We start from the raw sequence: 26,638 nt of genomic DNA on the forward strand, positions 1-26,638 counted from the left end.
AGCCACATATTTTGTCCAACATATCTCCTAACAAACTGCTTCTTTGATATTTCCTGGACCTTTCCATCTTTGCATATTCAAGACATTTTGCAATCTTATTGATACTGGATATATGTCCATTTTGTCAATCTACCTCAAATGAAAAAGATTAATAAATAAGATATCAGATGTGGTTAAAAACAACTGTCTCCCTCATCTTTAAGATATTTATAACTTCTGAAGTCAAGATTCTAGTCAACAAATGAATTCAGTATTCCAAAATCATTGCAGGTAACTATACCAACAGAAGGGTACAACAAGACCCTTTACGAACTTGGGTCAATCTGCATTCATGAAGGCAAAAGGTGTAAGTCAACATTTCAAAGGATTGAAAGTACACTTATTATCAATGTATGTATGCAGTATACAACCTTGAGATTCATCTTCTACACAGCCAGCCAGGAAACAAAGAAAACCATGAGACCCAGGAGCACAAAAAAACGAATCACGCTAACAGCAAAAACATCAACCTCTCCATGTGCAAAAAAACTAACCGCACAAAAGTCACCAAGAAAGAACAAGCAAAACCATGGAAAATAAAACACAAAATCAAAAGAATCATGTTCAGTTCAGCTCAGTGCTCATTATCTTCAGGGCATTCCAATTAAGCCATGGCAAAAGAAAAAGGAGTGACCAGGATGTACAGTCCAATGCACAAACGGCAAATCCAGAAATTAGGTACCATCCTCCAACAGTATCAAGGGAGAGGGAGACCATTTGAAAGCAGGGACCTTCCCTTGGGAGCAGCGAGTGAAAGTGGTGGTGGTGGTAGTGTTGGGGAGAGGGAGAGAGAGAGAGAAAGAGACTATCATATGCAAACACCTTCATCTGGCAGTAACAAGTGAGAGACTGGTAGGTGGTGCAGTGGGATCACACTGGAGCAGACAGAAGATGATATGTTGGATTCTGAAGTTACTGAGATAAAAGGAAATGTATTGTTGTTCTGCTCCATGGAGTTGAGAACTCAGACCAGACAGGCAAGAAACGGAGCAAATATGTGTAAAGGGGGAAGCCATTTTTCTGTAACAAGGACATTACAAAAGCTTTCTAGGTGACAGCTTCCAGAAGAGATGGAGAAATAGGTAAAAAAAAGGGATGGCATCCTTATAGATGCAGGGTGGAAGAATGTATAGTTAAGGTAACTGTAGGAGTTGGTAGGTTTACAGAAAAATGTCTCCGGAGATGGGGAGACATCCAAAATAAGGTCAGATTTGAGTGCAGGGTGGAAGTTGCTGGCAAAGGCGATGAGTTCTGCATGTCTGATCTTTTGTACCAGAGAGCCTGGTGCTGAGCCTGTCCCAAATTTTATCACTTTAAAGAGAAATGGAGCTTTCAGATTTGGTGATATAGGAGTGGCCAAGTATATAAGAATTTTCAAAACCCCACATCACCCTACATAAGGGGCTAAGAGATGCCACACTTCAAAAAATACACAAATAACTAGTACCAGTTTCTGGAAATCAAACAATTTTGCTTGTGGAATTTCAAGAAAATCTGTAGATGCCGGAGATCCAAAGCAACACATACTAAATGCTGGAGGAACTCATCAGGTCTGGCAGCATCCATGTCAGAATAAAAAGGTAGGTTGGGAAGGACAAGGAGATTAGCTGGAAGGTGATAGTTGAAGCCAGGTGGGTGGGAATGGTAAAAGGCAGGAGAGGAGAGTGGACTGTAGGAGAAAGGGAAGGAGGAGGGAACTCAGGGGGATGTGATAAGTGAGACAAGGTAAAAAGCCTGAGTGGGGAAGAGAGGAAGAGGGGAGGGGTGAAAAGTTTTACTGGAAGGAGAAATTGATGTTCATGCCATCAGGTTGGAGGCTACCCTGGGGGAATATAAGATATTGCTCCTCAACCCTGAGGGTGGCCTCATCTTGGCACAAGCTGAGTACTAGAAGGAGAAAGACACTGAAGCAGGTTTAGATCAATTGGCCCCTCTGGCCTCCTCTGTTGTTCAGAACGATGATGGCTGATATTTCACCTTGGTGCTATTTTCCTTAACATCCAGCAACTAAATTTCTTGAATATACTCAGTGACTGTATAGGTTTAGAGAGTTGTGCATGCAAATTAGACTGGCTCACATTTCTCGATCATCAAGGATGAGTTAGGCCGTTTCTGTTTTATATAATTCTATGACTGAGCCTCCACAGTCTTTTTAGAAAATTTCAAGATTCAGAAGAAATTTCTTCTTGACTCAATCCTGAAAGCCATTCCCTTATTTTATAGCACCAGACATCCCAGTCTGAGAAACCATGTCTTCATTTTCTCTGTCAAGCCCACATAACAATCACAAGAAAATCAGCAGATGCCAGAAATCCAAAACAACACATGCACACAAAATGCTGGAGGAACTCAGCAGGTCAGGCAGTATGTAGGGAAAAGAGTAAACAGTCAAAGTTTCAAGCTGAGACCCTTCATCAAACCTCCAGAATACAATGTATACAGTATTTCACTTTTCTTAATACAAGAGAATGTCGGCCCAATATTCTTAAGCTCTCCTTGTATGCCAGACCTGTTAATGCAATAACTTTGGCCAAACCAACTCATTCCATTTATCTTAAGGATATCCCTTCTTGCATAGGAAGATCACATAAATGCACAATATTTCAAGGACAGTCTCAACAGGGCTGCATATACTGTATTTCCTGTTAGACATCTATTCCTCTGCATTCAAGCTCTCTTGCAATGAAGTCCAATATTCTATTTGTCTCCTACGCCTTTTCCATACATAATATTTTATCATGCAAATACGAAAGACAGTGATGAGAATTCTAGCAGATACCACATTACAAAGGTGAACCTACTTTTCCATTTATTATCAGATTTTGAGAACCTTCCAAAAATAAAGAGGTCTGACACAAGTAGGTCCTTTCAAAACTCCACACCTTCCCAGGAGAACTCCAGGCCACTTTTCTTACCAAAAGCATCTTGACAAGCACCACAGTCAGTCTGCTTGCCTATTGTGAGATGTTTGATAAAATCCAGCAGTCAACAATGATTACCTACAAAGTCTACCAGAATACAATATCTGAGAGATACACTAGGAATTATATGAAATAAATGGTCAAATCTAAGACTCAAAGACTGTCATGTTTCCAAAGATCCAGGTATCAATTTAACAACAAGGTTAGTTCGTTGGACAAAACTTAGAAGAGTGAAAATGAAATGAAAGGTGAATGTTATTACAAAGGTTGTGAAACTGATGAATTCCACATCTCTGACTTTTTCTACTGCAGTGGTATTGGTCCTGTCCCAAATTTCAGCAATTTCAGTAGTGCTTTGAGAGGCTTGTCATGGCACACATAAACTCCAGCTTTCTAGACAACCCCAACCAACTGCAATTTGCCTACTGCCACAACAGGTCTATGGGACGGCATCTCCCTGGCTCTACATTCACCACTGGAGCAGCTGTAAAGGCACCTACATCAGACTATTGTTTTTTGACCATAGTTCTGCCTTCAATTCTATTATTCCAAGCAAACTCATCACCTGGGCCCAGATGCAGAGAGTTAATACTTCCCTTTGCAACTTAGATCCTTGACTTTCTGACCAACTGATCACAATCAGTAAGGTTAGGCAGCACCTCCATCATGATTATTCTAAACGCTGGTGCTCCACTAGGTCACGTCCTCAGCTCCCTACTCTACTCAGTGTACAATCACGACCACATGGCCAGATTCTTCTCAAACTCGATCTTCAAGTTTGCAGATGACACCATTATAGTGGGTTGCATGTTAAATAATGATGCGTAGGGAATACAGGGAGGAGACACACAGCTTAGTGACTCGGTATGATAAAAATAACCTTTCCCTCAACAAAACAGCCTCAGAGAGAGGGCAATGCACATGCTCCTGTCTGCATCAATTGCGTTGCGGTTGAGAGCTTCAAATACCCATTAGGTGGAACATCACCAACAGCCTGAAATGGTTCAACCATGTTGATGTCACGGCCAAGAAAGCTCACCAATGCCTCTGCTTCCTGAGGGGGCTAAAGAAATTTGGCAAGTCTCTGTCGATTGTAATCAATTATTATTGATGCACTATACAAAGCCATTCTGCCTGGATGCATAATGGCTTGATATGGCAACTACACTGCTTCTGACTACAAGAAACTGAAGAGGAATTGTGGACGAAGTCCAGCATATCACAGGAATCAGCCTCTCCTCTAAAGAATGCCTTGTCACTGCCTCAGTAAAGCAGCCAGAATAATCATAGACCCCCACCCACTGAACATTCTCTCTTCTCCCCTTTCTTATCAGGCAAAAGATACAAAAGCCTAAAAGCAAGTGCCACATGGCTTAAGGACAGCTTCCATCCCACTGTTCTCACTCGTGAATGATCTTCTTAAATGATATGATGGATTCTTGGCCTGACCACTTTATCATTTATCCGTATTGCACTTTGCAGTAGTTTTTACACTTCACTGCAATATTATTCTTTTACCTTATTCTAGCTCAGTGGACTCTATAAACAGTATGAAAGACAAGCTTTTTACTGCATCTTGGTACATGTGACAATAATAAACCAATACTTCACATACTAGATGATGAGTTTTGGAAACTGTCTGAAGAAGGCCTCAGGAGCCTACATAATCAATTTCCTTAAAGTGGAGATGCAGACTTTCATGTGGTGAAAATTAACTGAAAGTTATAGCTAATAAACTATATGCTATAATTTGACATCTGAACTCTGGATATATTGTATGAAATGCTTTTTTTTCATAAATCTATAGTGTACCCAAGAACTCTGGATTTGTTCCTGAATCTCCAACATGAACCTCATCATGGTTCTCATGAAATGATTGTTGGTTTTAGATTACTACCATATAATGTCACATTATCTTTTATGCACACAATGTAATCAAAGAGTTGTTTCTGCAATCCTTTGAATGAACTTTCTGAATATACTAGACTGCAAAGGTGGTTCTGATAGATGTCCTTGGATTGATTCCTGATGAATGTCAATCAGAAGATTGTATGCTGGCAATGTATATGACAGACAGACAGACATACTTTATTGATCCTCAGGGAAATTGGGAATATGGGAAATAGGACAAGACTAGGGACAAATCAAACACCAAAAATGCTGGGAACATTCTACAGGTCAGGCAGCATTTGAGGAAAGAGAAATAGAGTTAACATTTTTGGTCAGAGACCCTTTGATAAAACTGGGAAAAAGAAAACTTAAAAATTTTCAAATTGTAGTTTTTGTTCATCTTTCTTAGCCAGTTGTGATATTGGTACTTTCCCTAGAATATTAAGTTTATCCCTTTGTATAAGCACAGCCTGATCTGCTGCAACACACACTGCACATCCGGGATCTGCAGATTCTCTTGCTTGTGCCCTGATCTGCTGAATGCTTCCAACTGTATCAAATGATGATTTTGTGATTGGCCAGCTTTCACTAGCCAGAGTTTCCAACATCTAGCAGAGACATTAAAAGTCATTTTCTTTTAAAATTTATTGACTAAATTGTTTATTTACACTCAGTGGAAACACTATCAGAAGTTTAAAGTGATGGCTCTACACCATCAAAGACATCAGAACTCAGAACGATAGTGCAATCTCTTATTCCACTCCTTAAGTGTATTTATTCTTAGCAGGAAGCTTGAGTTCTTGCTGTAAATACTGCATTACTAAAGGAAAAGATGACCAGAATTTCAGGACTTCTATAAAAGCATTCTGCAGCCACAAAATGTTTTGAGATACAGTTTAGTCTAAGATAATACCATAACATCCTGTAAGGATTTCGTACACTCTCCAGGTAACCGTGTGGGCTTCCTTCAGCTGCTTTGGTTTCCTACCACAGTCCAAAGCCATACCAGTTGGGCGGTTAACTGGTCTACTGTGGTCTAGGATTAAATTGGGGGATTGTTGGGCAGCATGGCTTTAAGTACCAGAAGGATACTCCGCGCTGTATGCCAATTAATCAATTAATTAATAAATATATGTACAAATAGAAATGACACATTGTAAAAAATAACATTACCAAAATAAAACAGAAAATACCCAAGTACACGTATTTTCAGCAGTATGTTCAGTATCAGTGGATAGAAAAATGAGTTAGTTTTTCAGATGTGTCTAATTTGATATTTCCAGGACCTGCGCTCTTTTGAAAAGCTAAAAATTACAGTAGATAGAACTCTAAAATTAAAAACATAATGACATGAATTCAGTAGGTCAAGCAATATTTTCAGTATTTATCTGCGATATATTGCTTTTGAATCCTTTTAACAAAAGCGGGGATAGAGGTGATGTTGTTTACCCTATCGAGACCGACAAATTAAATTGCTGAAGCACCTGCTTAGAGATACTTACAGTGAAATTCACCCTCCAGCAAGAGAAACTTGTTTCTTTTGGCGGCATTGATTAAGGAATAAATATTGCAAGACATGGTCTCTTTTTAATACCTCACCTGTAAAGGTAACAATCAAGCTGCTTCCAGATACAAGCTTGAGATCACAACCAACTGCCTCAAAGGACGGGGAGCTACGGGCGAAAGAGTAACCGCGTCGCTGGGTAACACGGCGCCCTTCCGCTGGGACAGCCAGTATCCCGAAATGCGGTGCGGCTCGGTGATTGGTGGGTTGCAGGGGGGGGCGGGCTGCGTGGCCGAGCGGCTCGGTGATTGGTGGGTGGCGGAGGGGGCGGGCTGCGTGGCCGGGCGGCTCGGTGATTGGTGGGTGGCGGAGGGGCGGCTCGGTGACTGGTGGGTGGTGGAGGGGGCGGGCTGCGTGGCCGGACTCTCGGCTCGGTGACTGGTGGGTGGCGGAGGGGGCGGGCTGCGTGGCCGGGCGGCTCGGTGATTGGTGGGTGGCGGAGGGGCGGCTCGGTGACTGGTGGGTGGTGGAGGGGGCGGGCTGCGTGGCCGGACTCTCGGCTCGGTGACTGGTGGGTGGCGGAGGGGGCGGGCTGCGTGGCCGGGCGGCTCGGTGATTGGTGGGTGGCGGAGGGGGCGGGCTGCGTGGCCGGACTTTCGGCTCGGTGATTGGTGGGTGGCGGAGGGGGCGGGCTGCGTGGCCGGACTCTCGGCTCGGTGATTGGTGGGTGGCGGAGGGGGCGGGCTGCGTGGCCGGACTCTCGGCTCGGTGATTGGTGGGTGGCGGAGGGGGCGGGCTGCGTGGCCGGACTCTCGGCTCTGTGCTGAGGAGGTCAATACGATGGGGCGCTGGCTTGTCGGGGTGCTCCAGGTTGTCTGATTTATCCCTCCCGCTCTTTTGCTTTTCTGCCCTCCGGACCGCCACGATGAGGTAGGGTGTTCTGCTTTCCCCGCTGTTGTAATATTCATGCAGCAGCAGCCTCGCTGATTCAGAATCTGCAGTGGCGGCCGTCCGTTCACTCTGTCCTCATCTGGGCCCACCTCGCACCGGTTCTTCCCTCACATCATTGAAACTGTGGCAACTTTGGTCGGTGAAAGTGTTACGGCGATGCAAAAGTACAACGTAGTTTGTTCTTAATTTAAGGCATCGCAATAAATTAAATATCTCCATGTTATTATTTTAGCGCCACTCGTGAATTATTTCCGATCACGTTTGTGCGCTGCGGCTCACGGGATGTTGTTCTAAAATGAAAGTTTAGTTTCTTCCAACATTTGTCAATGGAAGAATATACTTGTTGCGGTTGTAGCTGAAAATATGACTTGACTGATGGGAGTCGGCACTTAATAAGCTGACAATTCGGCCTTTAAGCGACTTCAGTGCAGTTGTTTGCATAATCTGTTTTTTTTGTTGCATTCGCGTTATTTCCTTGATCTTGTGGCGAAAATTGACGGTTATCTTAAAATCGTAAAATATAACAGATATAACAAATTAAGTTAAATTTGAGATAAAACACAAAAGATTTAGAATTGAATGCACTTCGAATTTCCACGCCTTTTTGCTGGTTTTAACAATGCAAGTTGTTAATTGGGCTGAGGCAACACAGAAACTAGGTCACTTTAAGTTTCAAATATATGACGTTGTCACTATATAAGTAGTTACCAATCTTGGACGCTGATTTAAAAATCAGGTATTTTAAAGAAGCCACACCCACGCATTTAGCCACGCCTCTATATTTGAAGTACTGAAACTTGAGAAGGATTTTCTAGTTGAATTGGGGGTTTAAATGCTGTGTAAGAGAAAGGTGACAAGTTTTAAAATCTTGATATGCAATAAGTATTAAGCTGATTAGTGTGCACCAATTAGGCTAAAATGATTAAGTATGAGGTTTGTTAAAGATGCTTCATCTTTATGTTTTGATCACCATTAGTAAATCTGTGGATGATGTAAAAATTGGTGTCATTCATAGTGAGGAGCGGAGTCGGGCTACAGAATAATAATGATCTGGTCGTGATAATAGATTGAATGCATTTTGATAGGGTAGGACATGAATGAAAGGCCCTTGGGGTTATCCATGAACAAAAGGACTTTTAGAATATATGTAAGTTCAAGTACGTTAGGAAGACAAGATGAAGTCCTATCCTACCACAAAAATACACCTTCCCCTCCCCTCCCACTCCCTGCTTTCGACATAACTCTTTTAGCCACTCATCCCTTCCTGGTTCTTATCCCTGCAAGCAGGAAAACTGCTAAACTTGCCTTGTTCCTCACTACCATTTATGGCCCAAAACAGTCATTCCAGGTGCAGTGATAGTTTACTGGAGAATCTGTTGTCTACTACATCTGGTGCTCACAGGGCAGCCTCCTCTAAAACAGTGAGACCTGATGTAGATTGGGGAAGCACTTCATCAAGCATTCCCTCTGCCACAGAGGGTGTGATTTCCCAGTAGTTATCCATTATAATTCTACTTCCCCTTCCCATTCCGAAATGTCTATCCACTGCCATGATGAGACAACTCCCGTTGGAGGACGAACACCTCATTCTGTCTGGGTAGCCTCCGGCCTGACTGTATGAACATAAATTTCTCCAGCTTCTGGTAACTTCTCTTTCCTTCACGTTCTCTCTTTTTCCATTCCCCATTCTGGCACCCTTCTCACCTTTTTTGTAATTTTAAAAAAATTATTGAGTTTTTACAATGCAGCAAAACAATAAAAAGAGGTTTATACAGTGCAAAACAAACATATCAAAGTACAATTCATAACAATTAAGCATAGTAGAATAGTGTAAAGTTAGTTTCGACCCCACCCTCCCACTACCCAACCTTACAACATATTAAAAAGTTAATCAGAACTATATCACCACAGAACTGTATTTACAATAAGAAGGTATATTGCCTACTAACTAAACTATAATATGTTTACCCATCAAAAAAAACCCCATAAATCTTAACCGTAAGAAGCTGGAAGTAAGAGATTTAAATGCAAAAGAATAAAAAAGGGAGGGATGCACCCTTAATCTAAACTGGCATTATGAAAATATTCAAGAAAAGATCCCCACACCTTTTGGAACTTTATATCTGAATTAAGAAGTGAATAATGATTTTTTTTCAAGGACTAAGTAGGACTTAATATATCTAAGCCATTGAGCATGGGTGGGTGGGGCAGCATCTCTCCACCTAAGAAGGACTGCACGTCTGGCCAAAAGAGAGGCAAAAGACAACGTACGACGCTTAGTCGGAGTTAAATTCATGTCAGCTTCTCCCGAAGTACCGAAAAGAGCAATCAGAGGGTTAGGTTCCAAATAGCAATTAAGTGTGTGAGATAAAGTTTAAAAAAAATCTCTCCCGAATTTCTCCAAGCTAGGACAAGCCCAATACATATGAATAAGAGAGGCCTCACCTCCTTTGCACTTATCACAACGGGGACTAATATCAGGATAGAACCTCGAGAATTTAGTTTTAGACATATGAGCCCTGTGTATCACCTTGAACTGTAAAAGGCAGTGGTGAGCACATAGAGAAGTTGAATTAACTGACTTGAGAATTGAATCCCAAACCTTGTGGGACAAAGAAAAATTTAAATTGTGCTCCCAGGCAGTTTCTCACCTTTTTACCTACCCATTACATCCCTTGTACCCCACCTCCTTTCCTTTATCCCATAGTCCACATTCTTCTATCAGAGTCCTCCTTCATCCTTTTACCTCTTCCACCTATCATCCCCCAGTTTATCACTTTATCCCCTTTCCCCCTCACTGGGTTTCAAATATCATCTGCCAACTTGTACTCCTTCTCCTCCCCCCACCTTATTCTGGCTGCTTCTTCCTTCCTTTCAAGACCTGTTGAAGGGTCTTGGTCCAAAATGTCGACTGTTTATTTATTTCTGTAGATGCTGCCTAACCTGCTGAGTTCCTCCAGCATTTTGTGTGTTGCTAGGGCTTATGGGATGCTCGACTTCATTAGCTGTGGCATGACTTATAAAAGCAGGGAGATCTTGAAACATTGGTTAGCTAACAACTGGAATATGTCCATTTTTGTTCACCGCACAATAGGAAGTATATGATTACAATGGAGAGGCCTAGAGGAGATTCATCATAATATTGCCTGTATGGGCTGTTTCATCTGTGAGGTGAGATGAGCTGGGTTTGTCTGCCTTGCAGCATAGGAGATTGAGAAGAGACTTAATAGAAGTATACAACATTGTGAGGAACACAGGATAGGAAGTCAGATACCTTTTCAATGTGCTTAAGACCAGTAAGTATATGAATAAGTTGAAGAGTAAGCGGTTTACTCTTAGGGCCGTCCATTGGTATAGTGGCATTAGCACTGGACTTGGAGGCAGGTGGTCCTGAGTTTGAATCTGGGTGGGTCTCAACCTGAGCAGCAGTAGTATCTGTAGAAGAAAGCTCTGGCCATCTATTTCCATGTCTTGCCATGAAAACCCAAGAGATGCCATTCATCTGTACTCAACAACAAGTGCTTTTGGGGAAGATTTTCTTCACTCAGTGTTGCAAACTTAAGAACACACCACCTGAGAAGGTGGGGGAAGCATGTGCTGTTTCACTGTTCAAGAAACATCTCAGTAAAACATATTACCCAAGATTAAATGCTGGTAGGTGGTTTATGATCAATTTGGATTTAATGGGCCAATTGACTAGTTTCGGTTCTGTCTGATAGCTCTGTGAGGTGAGGGCCTCTGACCAGAGTTGACCATGGATATTGTGTCCAAGCTGTCTAAATGCACAAGCCTGGACAGTACAATATAGAGACCATGTTGACAATGTAGCAAGCTCCCCTTCTCTACGCATCTGCTGAACCCAAAGGAATGACAGAAACCGATACAGTTTGGTACCCGCAGCATTGTAGGAGTTACAAATCAGCGTTGAATTCAATGCAGGACTGCCTTCGGGACTCCAGTTCTGGATTTTTCTTTGAGTTTACTCCTGATGCCTTCAAGGCAGTAGAGGTTTGAGGTCAGAGTTTTTCTTCTAGATGAGGTGCCAACTATGGCTGATGAGCCCCATCTGCTTGAAGCAACTGGTTTCAAGGCACCAGTAACCTGCCTTTGCCCCTTCTCCTGTCAGTAGAAACAGTTCCGCTGGGCTTAGTACCTAAGCCACACATGAAGCCCAGGAGCTTTCAAAATACAGTGAATTGTGGCTAATTGGGACACATTGAGAGTGGTACATTTTGGTTGAATTAAGCAGCTGGCTTAATCAGCTGAAGTTTCATGGAAGTAGTTAAAAAGATTTTAAAAAACCTTCCATTTAGCTGAGTAACAAATTATGTATTGAAATGAAGTACAGAACGAATTAGAACATTACCAGTAATACTACAATACTATGAAACTATTATTTCCTAGTATTTATCGACAAAGGAATTCATCCAGTTGTCATTGCCATGTTCTTTTAATTAATTGTAAATGAACAAAATCAGCGCAGGCACCTACCTAGCGCAGAAAATGGACTGCCTTTGTACAATGCATCCTTCAAATTTTCCACTTCTTTGAGGTATATAAGATGATTGTCAATGCCTTCAGATTCTTTCAGATAGTTTTTAAATTGTTGAGGTAGTAAAATCGTTTCATTTTTCACTCATTTGCTGCTTTTTGGCTATAAATAAATGTACCTGAGACTATTTTTTTGCTCTAAGCACAGTGTAGTGTCTAACAACCACACAAGTGTTTGTGACAGACGCTAGTTAGAAACTGTTCAGCAAGACTCCTGTCCCAAATAACCAAAGGGAATCCCAGCTATTTTCTAGATTAGTTTTTGTACCTTTAAGAATTGTCCTGTGGCGGCTCATTTCCTAGCGTATGCGAACCGACTCACAATTAGATAGCCTACGGGGGTTTGCGAGCACAGAGCTTTGGAGCCTCTTCGCCATGGGGGGCCGGTTGACAGAGGCTTAAAAGTGAGGCTGAAGTTTTCGAATAAAGTTTTTCCTTCGACTGCAGTTACCGACTCCGTGTCGTAATTTTAGCGCTGTTTGTAGCACACCGCTACAATTGGTGACCCCGATGGTCCAAACGATTTTTGGACCAGAAATGACCGACGCCGCCTCTGTTCATGCGGTTTCGTTGACACTGCCGGGTTTCTGGACACAGCGCCCGGACCTATGGTTCCAGCAAGCCGAAGCCCAATTCCACGTTCGCCGGATCACCTCAGAAGACACCCGCTACTACTACGTGGTGGGCTCCCTCGACCAGGACACAGCTGCCCAGGTCGCGGAGTTCGTACAGTCGCCCCCGGCAGACGGCAAGTACACGGAATTCAAAGCCCTGCTCCTCAGGACTTTCGGACTCTCACGGCGCGAGTGGGCTGCCCGTTTACTGCACCTGGATGGCTTGGGCGACAGACCTCCATCGGCTTTAATGAACGAGATGTTGTCTCTGGCCGAGGGACACACAGGCCTCATGTTTGAGCAGGCATTCCTGGAGCAGCTGCCCGAGGACATACGCCTGCTGCTGTCCGACGCGGATTTCAGTGACCCCCGGAAGGTGGCAGCCCGGGCGGACTTGCTGTGGAACGCCAAAAAGGTGAGCGGGGCGTCCATCGCACAGATCTCCCAGCCACGCTCCCGGCAGCAAACCAGTCCAGGCCCGGCCGCAGAGCCCGCCAACCCCCGGCCCAATGAACACTGGTGCTTCTACTACCAGCGGTGGGGCGCAGAAGCCCGCCGTTGCCGCCCGCCCTGCAAGTTCCCGGGAAACGCCAGGGCCAGCCGCCGCTGATGGCTACGGCGGCTGGCCATCGGGATAGCCTCCTGTATGTGTGGGATAGCAGGTCGGGACGCCGCTTTTTGGTCAATACTGGGGCTGAGGTCAGCGTTTTACCTCCGACAAGTTACGACACTCGCAGCAGGGCACCGGGTCCCCCCCTGAGGGCCGTGAATGGCAGCACAGTAAGGACCTATGGCACCCGTCAGGTGCAGCTACAGTTCGGCCCCAGCCAGTTCACGTGGGACTTCACACTGGCCGCCGTAGCCCAACCGCTTCTGGGTGCGGATTTTTTGCGAGCTCACAGCCTGCTGGTTGACCTGCCCAGGAAGAGACTGGTACACGCCGAGACCTTTCAGACGTTCTCCCTGGGCGCGGCCCAGTTGCCAGCCCCTCACCTCGGCTCCATCACGCTGTCCGACAACGACTTCACCAGGGTCCTGGCGGAGTTCCCATCGGTTCTGGCACCGCAGTTCACAGCAGCCATGCCCAGGCACGGCGTACAGCACCACATCCCGACACAGGGACCACCCCTCCATGCCCGTGCTCGGCCGCTACAGTCCTAAATTAACCGATTGCCCAGTTAACCAGAATCCACTAACAAAAACTGAACTTAACCTGCTTTGTCCTTGCGCATAGAATTGGAGAGTCTAATAGTATTTTGGCATCAAAATTCATGGCTGGAAAAAGTACAATATAAAAGTTAAAGATGTATATTGAAGTGCTGTTTGAAGAAAAATAAATCAATAAGACAAAAGAATGGGGAAGGCACTGGGTGAGAATGATGGTGGAAGATTAACATTTGCCTGTTGAAATCTTGCACTGGTGTAATTTCAATGTTAGTTAACAAATAGCCCTCTTCTACAAACTCTTAAAAATGTTTTGGGAGTCAGGAAGCAAAATAAGTTTCTGACTTCACAGAAACACTCTGGTCTTTTAGCAAACACAAGGAAATCTGCAGATGCTGGAAATTCAAACAACAGCACACACAAAATGCTAGTGGAACACAGCAGGCCAGGCAGCATCTATAGGGAGAAGCACTGTCGACGTTTCAGGCTGAGACCCTTCGTCAGGAGTAACTGAAAGAAAAGATAGTAAGAGATTTGAAAGTAGTGGGGGGAGGGGGAAATGCGAAATGATAGGAGAAGACCGGAGGGGGTGGGATGAAGCTAAGAGCTGGAAAGGTGATTGGCAAAAGTGACACAGAGTTGGAGAAGGGAAAGGATCATGGGAGGCCTCAGGAGAAAGAAAGGCGGGGGGGGGGGGGGAAACACCAGAGGGAGATGGAGAACAGGCAAACAACTAAATATCTCAGGGATGGGGTAAGAAGGGGAGGAGGGGCATTAACAGAAGTTACAGAAGTCAATGTTCATGCCATCGGGTTGGAGGCTACCCAGCCGGTATATAGGGCGTTGTTCCTCCAACCTGAGTTTGGATTCATTTTGACAGTAGAGGAGGCAATGGATAGACATTTCAGAATGGGAATGGGACATGGAATTAAAATGTGTGGCCACTGGGAGATCCTACTTTCTCTGGCGGACCGACAGCTACCTGGACTATTCCTCTTCCCACCCTGTCTCTTGCAAAAATGCTATCCCCTTCTCACAATTCCTCCATCTCCACCGCATCTGCTCTCAGGATGAGGCTTTTCTTTCCAGGACGAAGATGTCTTCCTTTTTTAAACAAAGGGGCTTCCTTTTGTTCACCATCAACTCTGCTCTCAAACGCATCTCTCCCATTTCCTGCACCTCTACACTCACCCCATCCACCCGCCACCCCACTCAGGATAGGGCTCCCCTTGTCCTTGCCTACCACCCCACCAGCCTCCAGGGCCAACGTATAATTCAATGTAACTTCCGCCACCTCCAACGGGATCCCACTACCAAACACATTTTTCCCTACCCCCCCCCTTCTGCTTTTCACAGAGATCTACATGACTCCCTTGTCCGCTCATCCCCCCCATCCCTTCCCACCGATCTCCCTCCTGGAACTTATCCTTGTAAACGAAACAAGTGCTACACCTGCCCTTACACTTCCTCCCTCACCACCATTCAGGGCACCAGGCAGTCCTTCCAGGTGAGGCGACACTTCACCTGTGAGTCAGCTGGTGTGGTATACTGCATCTGGTGCTCCCGGTGTGGCCTTTTATATATTGGTGAGACCCGACGCAGACTGGGAGACCGTTTCGCTGAACACCTATGCTCGGTCCGCCAGAAAAAGCAGGATCTCCCAGTGGCCACACATTTTAATTCCATGTCCCATTCCCATTCTGATATGTCTATCCATGGCCTCCTCTATTGTCAAAATGAATCCAAACTCAGGTTGGAGGAACAACACCTTATATACCGGCTGGGTAGCCTCCAACCTGATGGCATGAACATTGACCTCTAACTTCCGTTAATGCCCCTCCTCCCCTTCTTACCACATCCCTGAGATATTTAGTTGTTTGCCTGTTCTCCATCTCCCTCTGGTGCTCTCCCCCCTTCTTTCTCCTGAGGCCTCCCGTCCCATGTTCCTTTCCCTTCTCCAGCTCTGTATCCCTTTCGCCAATCACCTTTCCAGCTCTTAGCTTCATCCCACCCCCTCCGGTCTTCTATCATTTCACATTTCCCCCTCCCCCCACTACTTTCAAATCTCTTACTATCTTTTGGTTAGTCCTGATGAAGGGTCTCAGCCCGAAACGTGGACAGTGCTTCTCCCTATAGATGCTGCCTGACCTGTTGTGTTCCACCAGCATTTTGTGTGTGTTGTTGGTCTTTTAGCTATTCATCCTGTTGGAAATCACCTTTTAACTACCTTGTATCCCTCAAGTAAAATTTCTTAATATGGTCCTTTAAAGTGACCATTGTTACGCCCGTGGCCCCCTCCTTTTTGAGAATCACAGGATCGCTATTGATTCGGGTCTGGAGACCCAGGAAATGAGAGAGAGACACGCAGATTCCTCAATGTTTGGAATGTGTCCTGGGCCTCTGAGAGACAAAGCCATGGTTAACGGCCGTTATCTCTTGGAGACGGAATTGTGTATTGAGTACTGTACGAATCATCGAAGCCCCCAGGCAATGAACCGAGGGGGGTTGGTGGAGGGATTGCATCATCCCAACCTGATTGACATCTGAGACCCTGTGAGTCAGGATAAAAGAGGGTCTGGGGAACAGCCTCTTCAGACGCACCAGAAGAAATGCTAGAACTCCTGTAACAGTGGAATAGCGAAAGCCGGTGGAAAAGCCCACGTGCATCCTTTTCCATTTGCCTCGGAATTGGTGGGCCTTTACCATGGAAGCATGGCTTTAGCTAACAACAAAGGGGAAATCAGCCCCCAACGACTCTCGAAGGATTGACATCATAAAAGGAATGGGCAAGTTAAACCTCCGTCTTTCTCTCCAACCAAAAGCTGCAGCTTGAATGAACTTGAGTGACTTTTATATTTCCATCGGACAATACATTATCCCCCTAGACAACGATAGAGCTATTTCTTATTGATTATTATTATACCTGCACTTTTAGATTTAGTATTGACATATTATCTGTATGTTTGCATTGATAATATTTTTGTGTATTTTTATCAATAAACACTGTTAAAAATAGTACCATCAGACTCCAACGGACCTCTCTATCTTTGCTGGTAAGTGACCCAGTTATGGGGTATGTAACACCATATTAAGAAATTTTGGGTATTTCTACTTTATTTGTATTTTTTTATGTGGGACATTACCCTAGTGAATCTACACAGTAAGCTCTAGGTTGCCTCAATATTCTTCTTAGTGTAAAACCCAAAGTGCAGATAAGTCTCTTAATTTCTTGTAAAATCTGATTTCTCCTTTTGATGTTCTGTACCTCTTTGCCAATATATATCTTGGCTGGTCTTCCACCCCCTCCCCTTGTATTGCTGTTTCTAATGTTTTGTATATCTAAATATCCAAATGCCTGCATTCTGAGATGGCTGTTTTCTGTTGACAAAATAATTTTGAAATCTATCTGCTACTTTAAATTGTCATTTTATTCCTTCTGTCTTTGCAGAATGCCTTGGTGTTCAGAATGCATTATCTTAGTTTCACCTGTGTATATATGTGAAACTAAGGTATTGTATCTGAACACCAAGGCATTCTACAAGGACAGAAGGAATAAAATACACGTTTCATCAGCCTGCACCTGGTATTTAAGATTTTCTTTTCCTGTAAAATCCATGGATTTATTCTGTGAGATCTTAGCATGTTCTCCTTAAGCTTCACAAACTTCGCTGTCTTAATTATGGTATCTTTCATCTTGCTTTTAACCAATTTAGGGATTGCTAACTCTTATCTGTGGAGAGAGAAACGCTTGGTGAAAGATCAACAGATACGAGAAGCTAGATGCTGGAAATCAGAAGCATCAGACAAAATGTTGGCAGAACTTAGCAGGTCAGGGCAGCATCTACGGAAGGAAATAGAGAGCCATCTTTTTGAGTCGGCACCATTCATCAGAGTTCTGTTGACTATCCACTTCCCTCCATGGGTGCATCTAACATTGCTGAGTTCCTCAAACATTTTGAAAGAAAGATCACCAACCTGTAAAGTTAACTGTTTTTCCTTTTCTCCAGATGTTATCTGAACTGTTCTATATCTGCAGCATTTTTTATTGAAAGTATCCCTGTCATTTTCTGTCTACCTTCTGTTAACTTGGACTTTCAAATAGTGGTTCTAACTTACTTTTAACATTTATTCAATTTTATCTGTACTATTAGAAATAAATGCAGCACAAAAATAGGTTATTCAGATCAATTACTGTTTGTATTTATTTTCTTCCTTTGGGAGAATTCGATTGCTGTTGGTCAATCTCGTCTTCCAGCATATACGTTGGCATTCAGCCTTTTTTTTTAATAGTCAGATTTGTATTGCCTAAAGTAAAAATTGTTTGATTGCCTCAGAAGTGGAAACTATTTTATTATTTCACTATGCAAGTGAAATCTATCTTGCATGACTCATTCATACATTTTAAAGTACTTCTCAGATTAAAAAAAAATAGCCTGATCCCATTCAAGCTTTCAGAAAATTGTTTTATAACATGTTTATACACAGTCTCCACAATGGAATAGTCAGCTTTCATTTTGCCGTTATGATGCACTTCAAATGTCAGTTCTATAGTTTATAAAAACTTTGAAAATGCAATTTTGTTCACTTTCTAATGGCATACTCTGTTCTGAACAGTCTAGAAGTTGTAACCAAAATCATATTTTAAAATTAAGGAAGTAATGAGTTGTTCCTTGAATCAGATTTGGATTCTTAAAAGATTCTGCTGCTATGCCTAACAGATGCAAGTCCTGGATCCTGGAATTAATATTTTATCTAGTATAGAAAAAGTATGCATTGGCTTTTTCTTAAGTGTATAATCATTAGTGACTTGTGGAAAGAAAAACAAAACATGTTTATAATCCTTTCAAGGGAAGAATTTTCAATTTGTAATATGTCTATACTGTAGTCATATAAATATACTTAAGAGTAATTATCGATGAATTTTATTTCTAAAAGTTCAAAACAATTTGTTTATAAAGACTGGAGAAAAAAAACACCTGATGAAATTGATTTATATTTCCCTTAATATCTGATTGAAATATTTAAAATGTATAATTGTGTATATATATATATATATATATAGCTTGTATAATAGTAGAAGTTATTCTGCTTGTTCAGGTCAGGCTGACATGGAATATGATGAAAAACTTGCACGGTTTCGACAAGGCCATCTCAATCCCTTCAATAAAGATCCAGGTGAAAAAGGGGAAGAAGATGATGAGGAAGAGGATGATCTGTCTGTAAGAGGTCAGCATGATCAAGTTTGAAAATGCAGTGTCACTCAGAAAGTCGCCAAGTTTCCCTGCCTTCTGTTAAGTACCCTGCATTCTGTGATTTGTTAAAGAAATGAAAAGTTCATGAGTAAATATTTCCCAAGTGTCAGTGATATATTTGGCAGTAAGGGATATTGTGTATTACTATGTATTGTTGTTGTCCTAAGAGCCTACCTATTATGGTGATACCACTTTAGCCTAGTTGAAATAATTCACTTCAACAGAGTTCATGCTGTACTTTTGCTCAATATAACCACTACATCACTAAATTATTTCTGTGGCATGAGTTAATAACACACTTCACATGCTTCATTACAAAATTATAACTTTTTTCTTCACTGAAAGTAGATTACTATTTCCACATTACTTTTGACAAATGATATTGTTTTCTGGTGAACTTGTCTATTGAGGCTTTGTGGGTGGACGTGAGGAATAAGTTAAGTATAACCACATTAATGGGACTATATTACAGACCACCCAACAGTCTGCTGGGATTTAGAGGAACAAAATTGTAGAGTGATCGCACGCTGTTGAAAGAAACATGGAGTTGTGAAAGTAGATGATTTTAATTTTCCACATGTTGACTAGGACTCTCATATGGCAAAAGGACTAGATAGGATAGAGTTTATCAATGTGTTTGGGGAAGTTTCCTGAATCAGTACATATAAATCTCAACAAGAGTGTGCAATAATTAATCTCCTGTTCGGGAAAGAGACAGAGCATGTGACAGAGGTTTGTGTGGGGAACATTTTGTATCTAGTGATCGTAATGCCATTAGTATGGCATCAATATACCTTTTTCAGGGTATGGGGGAGAAAAAGTAAGTCTGGTCTTTGGATTGAGATTCTAAATTGGAGGAAAGCTAGTTTTGATGGTATCAGAAAGGATCTGTGAGGTATGGATTGAGATAGGCTGTTTTCTGGCAAAAGTGTACTTAGTAAGTGAGAGGCCATCAAAAGTGAATACAACGCTTGCATGTGCCTCTCAGAATAAAAGGAAAGGATAACAGGTGTAGGTTTTCAAGAGATGTTGAGGCTTTGGATAAAGAAAAGGAGGTACATAGCAAGTATAGGAACAAATGAAGTACTTCAGTAGAAGATATGCAAAAGAATGCTTAAATGGGGGGGGGGGGGGGCTAAAAAGAAGGCATGAGGTTGTCCTAGCAGACCAAGTGAAGGGGAATCCTTAGGGATTCTACAGATATGTTGAGAGCAAAAGGATTGCACGAGACAAATTGATGCTCTGGAAGATCAGAATGGTAATCTGTGTGTGGAGCCAAAAGAGATGGGGGAGATCTTAAATAGATTTTTTGCATCTGCATTTACTAGGGAGTTGGATACATGAGTCTATAGAAGTGAGGCAAAGCAGCATTGACTTCATGGACCTATACAGACATGTTTGCTGTCTTGAGGCAAATTAGGGTGGAGAAATTCCCAGGTCCTGACATGGTGTTCCCTTGGATCCTGTGGGTGGCAAGTGCAGAAATTGCAGGAGCCCTGGCAGGGATATTTAAATATATTTAAATTATCCTTAATGACAGGTGACATACAGAAGGATTGGAAGATAGCTAATGTTGTTCCACTATTTAAGAAGGGCTCCCAAGAATAAACTAGGACATTATAGGCTTATCAGCCCGCCATTTGTAGTGGGGAAAATTATTGGAAGTTATTATAAGAGACTGGATGTATGCATGTTTGGATAAATAGGGACTGATTAGGATAGTCAGCATGGCTTTGTGTGTAGTTGGTCGTGGCTAACCAATATTGTAGAGTTTTTCGCAGAAATTACCAGGAAAGTTGATGACATGAAAGCAATGTTCTCTGCATGGACTTCAACAAGCCCTTTAACATGGTCCTACATGAAAGGTTGGTCAAGAACGTTCAGTCATTTGGCATTGAAGATGAGGTAGTAAATTGGATTGTACATTGGAGAAGCCAGAGTGTGGTAGTAGATGATTGCCTTTCTATCTGGAGGCCTGTGACCAGCGGAGTGCCACAGGGATTGATGCTGGGTCTGTAGTTTGTTCAAAGTTCAAAGGTTAATTTTATTATCAAAGTATGTATGCAATACATCTCTGCTATTTATCTACTCCAGATAGCTATTAAATACAGGAAGACAGTGAATGTTAATGAAAGAAAAGATATCAACATCACTCCCACCTCGCATGATAAAGAAAAGAAACAAAACTTGCAGACCCCAAAAATCGCCCCCCCCCCCCCCACAGCAAAGAACAATAACAATCCTCAACCCCATCCCTTGCTGGAAAAAAAACAGCGACAATAACAGTCCCCAATTGTTGTTGTCACTTGCTGTAAAGAACAGTGCCAGTAGCACCAAATCCCCAATCACCCCTGTTGCACACAAAAATTGAACAGATCACCTACCCACCAATCGGCTACAAGAAACACTGAAAAACTCAAGGTAACCAATATAAAGTACAATCCAATAGTCACATAAATCTCAGAATATTGGAAACTTCTTTTTTGTCTGCACACAAGGAGAATAGCGGCTCAAACTCAAGTCCTTGCATAAGCGTGACTGCTGATCTGTGCTGAATGCGCCAATCCAGCTGCTGAACCCCTCTGCATTCACGATGCTTCAATCTTCCTCGCCGTTTCGAGATGGAGTTGTTCATAACGCTGTGCCTTGTCTCTGGTCTTTTCCACGAGTCTGCTTGTGTTCTCAGTCCTTTTTGGTTCCCCATCTCTGAGCTCCACAAGGCAGCTCTCCGGACATAACATAGTGCTAGATCCTTTGCGATCCAAACTGTACTCAACTAGCTCCAACAGTTTCTGTAACACAAACAAGTCAAGAAGAACAAGCAGAAGTGGAGAAATAATTGGAAAGATTTACTGTCTGAAAGATGTCACTCGAGGAATCATTGTTCGCAGGTGCCATCGTGACTTGAACGATCTGTGCGATAATGTGATTAACTGGATCAGCAAATTTGTGGATGATGCCAAGATTGGAGTGTAATGAGCAGCAAAGAAAACTATTAAAGCTTGCAGTGGGATTTGGACCAGCTGGAAAAATGGGTTGAAAAATGTCAGATGGAATTTAATGCGGGCAGGCGTGAGGTGTTGCACTTTGGTAGGCCCAACTTGGGTAGGTCTTACATTAAACACCGAAGAGTATAGTAGAGCAAAGGAATCTGGGAATAGAGGTCCATAATTCATTGAAAGAGGTCTCACAGGTAGATAGGTTCGTTAAGAAAGCTTATGGCATGTTGGCCTCCATAGCTCAAAATAAGGAGTTGAGATGTTATGTTGAAGTTGTATAAGACTCTGATGAGCCCTAATTGGAGTATTGTGTGCAGTTTTGGCCACCACCTACAGGAAAGATGTAAATATGATTAGAAGAGCACAGAGAAAATACAAGGATGTTGCCAGATTGGTGGACCTGATTTAGAGGGAAAGATTGAATACTGTAAATTCCGGTATATCAGCCAAGCCCCCCTCCCCCCCACCATTTTCAAGGTTTAAAAAGTGACTTTTTTCATGTTACCTTTGTATAAGCCAACCCCTTTTATAGAGGTCTTTGATTTTACCAGAACAGATCACAAGATCTCACATGCCGGTACTCAGCTTTGCCGGATCCGGAACCGGGAAATTTTGTGAACCAGTACCTGATAAGAAAACAGGCCCACACATTGTAGAGAGTTATAAGCAAATTTTTAATAAATTAATCAGGGAGGGAAGTTTTGGATTAGGTTCCCAATGGTAAAGAATCCTCTGAAATGTACCCCCCCCCCCCCCCCGTGAAACCATTTAGCGCCCGTCATAATCTCATTATAACATAACACGGGGTGGCAGGATCAGTACATGTACTCAGTATTGAGCTTGCGACCACCATGTACAAAAGATTAATGCAATACCATGCTGGCTTTAAGCTGAAGGTTGTTGATTTTGCTAAAGGAACGAATAATTCTGCAGCTGCTAAGAAGTTCAGTGCAAATGAGAAACAAGTGAGAGAGTGGAGAAAGGCAGAGGGCACGCTGAGGGAAATGCCAAAGACGAAATGTGCAAACCGCAGGAAAACATGCCAGTGGCCAGAACTGGAAGAAACCATTTTAGAGTGGGTGAATCACCAGCGATCGTCCGGATACATTGTTACCAGAGAAATGATTCGAGTTCAAGCGTTGAAATGGGTCGAGAAACACCGTGAGGTCAGCGAAAATTTCAAAGCTACGCAAAGTTTGTGCACCCTATTTACAAATAGACGTGATTTTATGTTGAGACAAAAAACAAAGATTGTTCAGAAGTTGCCGAGCTCCCTTGAGAATAAGCTTATGGCCTTCCAATCGTTTGTAATCAAGCATCGAAAAGCACATTCTTACCTGCTCTCACTGATTGGTAACATGGACGAGACACCAATGTTCTTTGATTTTGCTGGTAACTGCACTGTCAATCAGAAGGGAGAGAAAACAGTCCTTGTCAAAACAACTAGACACAAAAAGCAACATTTTACTGTTGTGTTAACGTGTATGGCTGATGGGACCAAACTACCACCGATGGTGATTTTTAAGAGGAAAACATTCCTAAATAAAGAAAAATTCCCACAGGGGAGTGTTGTTTACATTCAAGAACATGGCTGGAACAGAGTGTACAAGTAAATTGAGAAACAGAATGTGTTTTGTAGAGCTTTTCTTTCATGTAGATTTCATAAGCTTTTGTATTTGACTCAAAAACAGCCAGTAAGTATGACCTGTCTTCCGTGTATTCATTTTTCCAAAGTTGGCACCCTCTGTACAAGCTGACCCCCTAATTTTAGGACCAAAGTTTAGGGCCAAATTCTCGCCTTATACACCGGAATTTATGGGGTAGGTTAGAATTTTATTTTCTAGAACATAGGAGATTTGATAGGGGTATACAAAATTGTGAGGGGTACAGATAGTGGAAAAACCTGCTTGCATTTACCCTGAAGTTGGGTGGGACTACATCTAGAGATCATGGGTTAAGGGTGGAAGGTGAAATGTTTAAGGGGAAATTTCTTCATCTAGAGAATGGTGAGAATTTGGAATGAACAGCCAGTGTAAGTGGAGGATGCAATTTCTATTTCAACATTCAAGAGAAGTTTGGATAGGTACATGGATGGGAGGAGCATAGAGGACTATAGTCTGGGTGCAAGTTGATGGGATGAAACAGTTTAAATGGTTTGGCATAGATGGATGTACTCAAGGACCTGGTTCTATCCTGTAGTTTGTTATGACTATGACTTTATTGTTAGTTTATTTTCTTCAATTCCACCCCCACTTCATTACTGTTGATGCCTAGCCAGTAAATTGACACTGACACTTCTATATTAGCATTCTAAAGATCACTGTCTGTAAATCTGAATATTCAACGTCCAGTCTTCCACTGACGATGAGCACATTTTGTAGTTATTGTTTACTTCGAGGATTCTACCAACTTGCGCAATGTTGTTTTTGCTATCTAGACTTTTGAATTTGGAGACAGCTTTGTGGGATAGAGTTGGGTTTGCTGGTGATAAATGGATGAGATACTTAAATGGAACAGGTACTTAAAAGTTATTTTTGAATTGTGGCCAAGTAGTAGAATATGCAGGATCCATTAACTTTGCAGTTTTTCACTTTCTGTATCTGGTAAGTTAATTGCTTACCAGAGTCGCATACAAATGGAAAAAGAAAATTAAGGCTGAAGTAGTAGGTCTTGTGACCCTGTGGGGAATTTGAGGCAGATAATATATATTGTGTAATATGTCAGAGTATTAAAACTGTTGACAAAGCAGTCCACTTCCTTTAATTACTTTTCATTTGGCAGATGGACTTCGAGTTAAGTGAATTTAAAAGTTGTCATTTGAGTTACAAAGTTACTTCAAAACAAGAAAAGAAAATTTTTGGGTAATAATTGTTTAATGATTAATCCTCTGTTTTGACATTGACTCTTCTGTAGTGAATTATTTATGTAAAGCTGACTAAAATAATTGTTATCTGTTTGGGGGAAATGATGTTTGCACAAAATTCTTTGCAACTGTGCACAAGCTTTACTGTTAACCTTGTTTTTTTTTTAAAAAAAAAACTTGTCAATTTCATTGGCCCTTATTTCCATTATTTTCTTTGTACTTCAGCACTGCATATTGATTCTTTGTGCAAGAAGGTCAGTGAGCATGCAGACAGAATGATGGATCTTGGCTTGGCAGAGGATCATTTTTCAAAACCAGTGGTAAGCTTTGATACTTTTGATGTATGTCTCCAATATAATGTACAGGAAGTCCCCAAGTTGCATAAAGATCCTGTTCCCAAGATTTATCCTGAAGCCAATTTATCCTTGTCAGAATCATATCTTTTGCTATAATGATCTATATTATATCACTCTATATCCACTTGCCTTCATTTTTTAAATTTCATTGAATAATTGCCATAATGCCAACAATGAAACTAATGGAATGTGTTTTGTATGTATATGTCATCCAAACTAACATTATTGTTAGCTTGAAAAATGTATGGGAGAATTTGCGTCCTGACAAGTGTCTTGGTCCGAAATGTGACTATTTATTCTCATCCATAGATACTACCTTGTTGGTGTGTTTCTGAAGCATTTTGTCTGTTGCTCAATATTTCCAGCTTCTGCAGAATCTCTTATGTTTAGGATTTCCCTAAATTAGGTAATTCATACCTCAGAAAGCCCTGTATCATCAAGTTCACTTTACATTTGCTGATAATCAGATATGTACCGTAGATTCCGGACTACAGAGCGCATCTGATTAAAAGCCGCACGCTCTAATTTTAGAAAGAAAATCAATTTTGTACTTGTACAGGCCGCACCGGATTTTAAGCTGCAGGTGTCCCACGTTGTAATATGAGATATTTACACAGAAAGATATTACACGTGAGGATTTTTTAACTTTTAATTAAATCCGTATGGTAACATAAACAAATACATATTGCAAATGCTTTTTTTCGAACAGTGCCTGTAACACAGTTACTTTTAAATATACATACGTATCGGTAACACACAAATTACGTTGCATATACTTTTTTACTGAACAGTGCATGAACAACATTCCAATATCTCCTAACGACTGGTAAAAAGAATATATATACTGCAGCCTACCAGGAAAAGTTATTGATTGCCTTCTTCATCTTCCTCCTGCACAATAAAACCATCAAAGTCCTTCAGTGTCCGAATTGAATAAAACCTCAGGATCTCGTCACTCACTTCAGTCTCTTCGTTGTCGCTCTCACTTGAGCGCACGCGGTCCTCTTCATCACGCAGCAGTCCAGCCTTTCGAAACCCGCTGGTGATGGTGGATGTTGTGACACGGCTCCACGCATTTAGGATCCACTGGCAGACTTGAGTTAAAGATGCTCTTCGCATGCGTCCTGTTTTGGTAAAGGATTTCTCGCAGCTCATCATCCAAGCCTCCCACTCAACGCGCAGCGCCACTTTAAATGCCCGGTTCACGCTGATGTCCAGTGGCTGCAAATACTTCGTGGTGCCCCCAGGAATCACAGCTGGAATTGAGTTTGTACTCTTGATGGCAGCTTTCACTGAACTTTCATTGTCAGCCGCTTAAAAATCACCATCGGTGGAAGCTTTATTCCGGATGCTGTGCAGCTCAGAGCACAAGTAAAATGCGTTCTCTCATGGCCACTTGTTTTCAGTGTGATGGACGAGTCACCTCTTTTATTAACAGTCCGAGTGAGAGGCAGGTCAAACGTCAAAGGTACTTCATCCATATTTATGATATCATCTGGCCCGATGGAATTCTCCACTATCTTTGTTTGAGTGA

The 26,638-nt window shown here is 42.2% G+C and overlaps 2 protein-coding genes across 11 annotated transcripts in view; one reads left to right on the top strand and one right to left on the bottom strand.

Annotated features, from left to right (window-relative positions):
- Positions 1-6,585, bottom strand: part of LOC132406918 (uncharacterized) — a 128,701-nt gene extending 122,116 nt beyond the window's left edge. For 7 of the 9 annotated variants that reach the window (XR_009516310.1, XR_009516308.1, XR_009516306.1 and 4 more), the window contains exon 1: positions 6,450-6,585. The gene's annotated coding sequence lies outside the window, so the exon portion shown is untranslated. The remainder of the gene's footprint in view (positions 1-6,449) is intronic. The other 2 variants (XR_009516309.1, XM_059993046.1) reach the window with 2 other exon arrangements.
- A 565-nt stretch (positions 6,586-7,150) lies between these two features.
- The window catches only part of def8 (differentially expressed in FDCP 8 homolog), a 50,617-nt gene continuing 31,129 nt past the window's right edge, over positions 7,151-26,638 (top strand). Inside the window, exons 1-3 of one of the 2 annotated variants that reach the window (XM_059993052.1) lie at positions 7,151-7,284; positions 18,732-18,860; positions 24,974-25,068. In XM_059993052.1, coding sequence (XP_059849035.1) covers positions 18,743-18,860; positions 24,974-25,068 — 213 coding nt within the window. In that variant the 5' untranslated portion in view covers positions 7,151-7,284; positions 18,732-18,742. Of the gene's footprint in view, positions 7,285-18,731; positions 18,861-24,723; positions 24,747-24,973; positions 25,069-26,638 lie in introns of those variants that run through there. The other variant, XM_059993053.1, reaches the window with a different exon arrangement.

The sequence above is a fragment of the Hypanus sabinus genome, chromosome 17 (assembly GCF_030144855.1).
Source record: "Hypanus sabinus isolate sHypSab1 chromosome 17, sHypSab1.hap1, whole genome shotgun sequence".
Lineage (NCBI taxonomy): Eukaryota > Metazoa > Chordata > Chondrichthyes > Myliobatiformes > Dasyatidae > Hypanus > Hypanus sabinus.